Here is a 5,336-nt window from a genome sequence, read left to right as displayed (position 1 = left end):
CAAAGAAAACCAAAATGTCGTATATGGTTATGTTGGCATAGTAAAAAAAAAACTTGCCGCAAATGATTTTATGTTGAACCGGCTGACGTAATTCTTTTTATAGTTTATATATGAAATATTTGTTTTTCAAGTTGTTACTATGTTTAAAATATTTATTGTAATTGTTCATTATTTTCATATCATTTATTTATTTCCTTATTTCCTTTTCTCACTGTGCTATTTTTCCCTGTCTGAGACCTTGGTCTTATAGCATCTTGCTTTTCCAGCTTAGCTAATAATAATAATAATAATAATAATAATAATAATCACTAATCTTATGATAGCAAAGGGAAACAAAATGGCCTCTACGCTAATGGTAGTAAAGGATGACCAAAATGGCGTCTATGCTTATAATTACAAAGTAAAACTCGACACCATAAAGCAGGATAGAATTTGATCAATGGAATAATTAGTAACACTATTGGTGTCGCACCGAGAGAAATAATTGTCCTATACTCTGCCTGTTAACCAAAGCCAAATGTTAAGGTGCCACAGGTTTCAGGTATTCAAGTAGAAAATATAAGGCATTAAAAATTTAACTTACCATGAGAAGAATGAAGTTTTATTCCAGCTATGGGTAAATTGTGGAATGATCTTCCTAATTAGGCAGTTGAATTTTGGAACTTCAGAAGTTCAAACTTGCAGTGAATGTTATTTTTTATGTTGGACAGGCTGACACAAGACTCTTTTTATAGATTATATATGAAACACCCATTTTAATGTTGTTACTGTTCTTAAAGTATTTTATTTCCATTGTTCATTAATTCTCTTGTAATTTATTTATTTCCTTGTTTCCTTTCCTCATTGGGTTATTTTTTCCCTGTTGGAGCCCTTGGGTTTATAGCATCCTGCTTTTCCAACTAGGGTTGTAGCTTAGTAATAATAATAATAATAATAATAATAATAATAATAATAATAATAATAATATCTTGATTAATCTAAGAAAGAAAGCTGTATCACAGACTTGACCAAAAAAAAAAAAAAAAAAAAAAAAAAAAAACGTTACCTATAACTTTGCAATTAAAGCAAAATGGAGTGTCACTCCAAACAATCAGTTAAGGAAAAACAAAATGGCATTTAAGAGCAGGTTGCAAACAAGGAAAAACAAGACGTCATACAAGGTCTGACAACCAAAGGAAAAAAATTAATATCAATGTTCAAGGTAAATGGAAAAGTAGTCCAATTGCTCCGGTAAGAAAGGGACAATTAAATCTTTTTTTTTCTTTTTGAGAGAGAGAGAGAGAGAGAGAGAGAGAGAGAGAGAGAGAGAGAGAGAGAGAGAGAGAGAGAGAGAGAGAGAGATTAGTTCACAAAACTTTTAACTGGATTCCAAAAGACACTAGAAGAGTTGGAAGACCCAACATACATGGCTGAGGACTATGAAGCGTGAAGTACACTGTTAAAAATTTGCTGCAAAAAAATAAGGTAAAAATCCTGGAATAAATGTTGCCAGGCATTTACCGTTTTAAAAATAGATTTATTGACGTAGAGGAGTGAAAGATAACAACAACGAAGGATAAAATTACGGTCGTCTGTATTTTACTGAAATACGGCTGAGAACACTATATTTTTACGGAGAATTTCAGATTAAAATTACGGGTTTTTAAGGTATAGGAGGTGATGAATGGAGAAGTATTGAATTAAAAGGTAAAGATAGAGATGACTGGCGAAATCTAACCGAGGCCCATTGCGTCAATAGGCATAGATGACGATGACATGAAAATAAAAAGTTGATGTACATATGCAAATGTAAAAAGTTATATTACGTGACAGAATTTTTTCAATCCCGAATGTAAACAAAACAATAAAATTAAAAAAAAAATATTTCATTAACTTGTTACTCTCCAAATTACAGTTGATTAAAACAGATAATATCAATTGTTCAATTTATTCTTAGATTGATTTTTCTTCTGTTATATAATTATCTTTAACTTCAGAAGTCCAATCCATTTTAAAATAATTTTTCATTTGTTTATTAGAATATAATCTTTTCCTCTTTCAATTTCAGTAACCTCGTTTTTTATGTAATATAATTAGGGTTATATCACAATTCAAAGTACTCCCATATTAACTTATTTTTCATTTCAGTTAAGTTTACTGTCTTCATTACCATTAGGAAAATATATGATCTTCATAAGCATAAACCCAACAAGAGCAATCACAAATTTCTGGAGTCCGCCAAAGGTTAAAGGAGTCATCCATGGCTTAAGATCTATCTGTGGTGGAAATTTCGTCAAAATCCGACAGATTTGTTTTGACGTTATCTTTAAAATGTCGAAAAATGGAAATCAAGATCTCGAATCTGGATCCGGATCATCTCCAAAATTTAATGAGGTCGACCTTGACCCACGACATATCTGTAGTGTAAATTTCATCAAAATCCGTCAATTTGTTTTGACGTTATCTTTAAAATGGTGAAAAATTGAATTCCGGGTCAAGAATCTGGATCCGGATCATCTCCAAAATTTAATGAGGTCGTCCATGACCTAAGATCTATCTGTGGTGGAAATTTCGTCAAAATCCGACAGATTTGTTTTGACGTTATCTTTAAAATGTCGAAAAATGGAAATCCAGATCAAGAATCTGGATCCGGATCATCTCCAAAATTTAATGGTGGAAATTTCGTCAAAATCTGTCGGGTAGTTTTGACGTAATCCTATTCGTCAAAATTGTGAAAAATGCAAATCCGGATCTAGGATCCGGAACCGGATCATCTCTAAAATTCAATGGAATCGTCCATGACCCAAGATCTATCCACAGACAAATAAATAAATGAATAAATCGACTCAAAAACACAACCTCCTTGGTGAAGATAATTATGAAAAAGACAATAACAACCCTCGAAGCTTTCACACTATTGGAATTTTCATAATCTACAGCTATCTTTCGATATACAAGAAAAACAAACAATACAGAACTCTGATTATTGTTTCCATACCTCCACTTTCCAGTAACGTTGGTGCCTGGAACTCCAGCCTCGGTCCTGGAATGCTGCGCCTCCTCGTAACTCAAAATGTGGCCGGCCAGTGACCCTCCCAACACCCCTAGCAATAACACAACCTGGTGGGGGAGAAATAAAGAAATAAAATAAGTAAAGCAGAACATTAATCAAAGTAAAAATAACGGGGAAAAGAATTACATGACAATTCCACAGTTCAAAATAGATTTACAACAGGAAATATGAATTAGAGAGGAATGACAAAATGGCAGCTAAAATGCTGATAAGAAGGCGTAAATTACATTACACTTTGGAATAACAGCTGGAGATTTCAGTTGGGAAAGCATAACAAAATTACAATAAGCAAATCAATACACACACACACACACACATACACACACACACACACACACACACACATATATATATATATATATATATATATATATATATATATATATATATACATATATATATATATATATATACTCAATACACACACACACATATATATATAAATATATATATATATATATATATATATATATATATATATATATATATATATATAAGTTCATCTGAAAAATAACTTTGCGAACAGTTGGACACTAGAGTCCCATGGTACACCTCGCTCCGAAGATGTGCACCCTGTCACATCCTTACTTCCCCGTGAGAAACCAAACGGATAGTGTAGGAAGAGATGGCAGAGGTGGTGGGCTGGGCTAAAGTCAGGAACTCATCACGCAGTAGAGGTGTGGATGGGTGCAGTTCTTCAGAGCTAGGTGTATCAGGAATTCTTGAGTCCTACTGTACATGTACAGTTAGAATCAAAAGAACGCCGACACTCTGGGGAAATCTTTCGTCAGATGTCTCTATTGTTCCCATGACAAAACAGACAAGGTGTTGCTCTTCTTATTACTGCTATGAAATGGGCGGAGCCTTCTCCAACTTTAGCGAACCAAAGACAGTAAAGGGCTGTCTTTGTTAGCAAAAGCATACAAGAGTTACAATCGAGTTGCCATATTTCAATTTGACGTCTCAACTATCCACTGCAAATACAAAACACACCCACACATTACACACACACACACACACACACACACACACAACAGGGGGTTTTGGTCCCCTATGTGAGAACAGCCTCGAGTTGAGAATGGAAGTAATACTGTGGTTTCTGGAAGGGTTACAAGATTTCGGTATGTTTGGATAAATGGATAAATGCCAGGAATTTAGAAGGTAAGAAGAACTAATTACGCTTAATAAATCCAAAGAAATATCTTGCAATTCCAAATTATCAAAGGGCTCAGTGCGCGAGCCAATACGCACCTCGACAGAACTCTCAAAATTTTCGTTTTGGTCCAGTTATTATTATTATTATTATTATTATTATTATTATTATTATTACTATTATTATTATTATTATTATTATTATTATTATTATTATTATTATTATTATTATTATTATTACCTCCGCCAAGGAGGTCATGTTTTCACCTCTCTATTTTTTTGTCACCAACCTAACTCAAAAAGTTACGGGCGAATTTTGACCAACGTACTACAAATATAATTAAAAACGATGTATTCAGGCCGAATCTCTCTCTCTCTCTCTCTCTCTCTCTCTCTCTCTCTCTCTCTCTCTCTCAGATGACGCAAAATAGACAAGTAAAAAAAAAAAAACTGGGTCATTAGAAACTAGTTCGCCGAATGCCAGAGTCACTCCATTGGCCAATCAGACGTTCACCCACACGCCCAAAGGGTGTTCGTAGACGTAACTTGATGTTACGACTACAACGAATTCGTGTTCAATGAACCAGAACGTCGTGCCAAGAAACTTGGTGTTCAGGGTGCCCTGTTGTGTCATTTTCCGCTAGTCTTCTTCTTTGCTGGTTCGGTAAGTCAGGGTTTTCCATAGATATCTTACTGTGTTCCACACTTGAGGCTTTGCAGTTATTATTATTATTATTATTATTATTATCATTATTATTATTATTATTATCTAAGCTACAACACTAGTTGGAAAAGCAAGATGCTATAAGCCCAAGGGATCCAACAGGGAAAAATAGCCCAGTGAGCAAAGGTAACAAGGAAATAGATAAATAAATAAACTGTATATGAAGTAATGACGTTAGTTTTTCGATTTTTCATTATGGGCAATATCGAAAGTTCTGTGGAGAGCAATATCAATTCTGGAGAACAATATTAGTGATAGAATGTCTCATTGGTTTGTTCTATAATGCATTCTCAATATTAAGGAAAATCCTCTGTTGTTAATATTATTTGTTTGAAAGTCAATTTTTTTAGATCTATCATGGTATGAAACAGGCAACGAAATTACAGTCTATAGTATCCTTAGATTTCC

At 33.7% G+C, this 5,336-nt stretch overlaps 1 protein-coding gene across 1 annotated transcript in view; it reads right to left on the bottom strand.

Annotated features, from left to right (window-relative positions):
- LOC137623492 (uncharacterized) overlaps positions 1-3,144 on the bottom strand; it is an 11,487-nt gene extending 8,343 nt beyond the window's left edge. The window contains exon 1 of the mRNA XM_068354323.1: positions 2,978-3,144. Within this exon, the coding sequence (XP_068210424.1) occupies positions 2,978-3,144 (167 nt within the window). The remainder of the gene's footprint in view (positions 1-2,977) is intronic.
- Positions 3,145-5,336: the final 2,192 nt, after the last annotated feature.

This window comes from Palaemon carinicauda, chromosome 30 (genome assembly GCF_036898095.1).
Source record: "Palaemon carinicauda isolate YSFRI2023 chromosome 30, ASM3689809v2, whole genome shotgun sequence".
NCBI lineage: Eukaryota > Metazoa > Arthropoda > Malacostraca > Decapoda > Palaemonidae > Palaemon > Palaemon carinicauda.
The sequence above is the reverse complement of the archived record's forward strand: the minus strand, read 5'-3'. Positions and strand labels throughout refer to the sequence as shown.